At 51.7% G+C, this 997-nt stretch overlaps 1 protein-coding gene across 1 annotated transcript; it reads right to left on the bottom strand.

The window, feature by feature from the left end:
• Positions 1 to 220: 220 nt before the first annotated feature.
• On the bottom strand, positions 221 to 972 carry PPTG_07717 (hypothetical protein; the record flags this gene model as incomplete). Its single annotated transcript, XM_008901991.1, has 2 exons — positions 221 to 638; positions 710 to 972. 2 exons carry the CDS (start codon positions 970 to 972, stop codon positions 221 to 223), a joined length of 681 nt encoding a protein of 226 aa, XP_008900239.1.
• Between the last annotated feature and the right edge of the window lie 25 nt (positions 973 to 997).

Here is a 997-nt window from a genome sequence, read left to right as displayed (position 1 = left end):
GAGGGGTAGGACACCATAAAACGTCTTAGATTCAGCAGCAGACCCTGTTCAAAATTGGTGGTCGGAAGCGGTTGCTTGGTATCCAGCTTGCTGTCGTTGCAACGCAGGCTCAAGAAGGTTGACGTTCTCATCGTGCAAGCGCCGATTTTCATTGGCAAGGTAATGGTTGTCGCTGTCGAGGCGTCGGCTCGAGTTGTTAAGATCGCGAATGATATCCGCTTTACGTCGCAATTCCTCCATCTATCAGTTGCTGCTTTTCATCACGAAGGTCCGAGATGCGGCCGCGCTTGCTGTCTAGCTCCGATGTCAGCGCGATCAATCGATTGGTAAGTGCCGTTTTCGCTTCTTGAAGTGACGCATTCTGGACTGACAAATACCCCTGAATCTCTCGGTTTCCACGGTGAGCAGCTTGTTCTTCTCTGTGGCGCGACCACAGCGACATACCACTGTCGCGAATGACACGCTTGGGTTTGGCACCCTCGACTTTCGTGCTGCGCTGCAGGTGCTTGGGTTGAATTTGAGTGGCGGAACGGCTTCGCTTCAGACGTGGTTGTTCTGTTTGTTGAGAAGTAGAATCCGCTTCAGCTGCTCCCGACGCCTGAGTTGAGGGCAATGAATTCACGATGCTCTGGTTTTCGCTGTCTTCATCGTTTCACTAGCACTATTCTCGTCGTATTCGTCGTTGTCGCTGCGCTCTTCAAGGCTCTACGAGTCGTTCACAGTAACATTGTGCACCTTGTTCATGATTCGTTGTTGAATTTCCACCACCATGGTACGCAAGGCAGAGCAACGTGTCTTGCCGCTAGGAGCTCCTGGAGCAAGAACATGGCGAAATCGACTTTTGAGCGAGTCCGTCGTACGCGTATCACGACCCTCAATCAATGCGTGCTGTGCGTTGTACTGATCTCGCACTCGATCCCATTCGTTTCCTCCACGAGGAAGGTCTTGATCAATGAGTGTAAGAAGTGCCATGGTATCTGACTCACTGTAGCCTTGC

Source organism: Phytophthora parasitica (assembly GCF_000247585.1).
Source record: "Phytophthora parasitica INRA-310 unplaced genomic scaffold supercont2.12, whole genome shotgun sequence".
NCBI classification, from domain to species: Eukaryota; Oomycota; class Peronosporomycetes; order Peronosporales; family Peronosporaceae; genus Phytophthora; species Phytophthora nicotianae.
The sequence above is the reverse complement of the archived record's forward strand: the minus strand, read 5'-3'. Positions and strand labels throughout refer to the sequence as shown.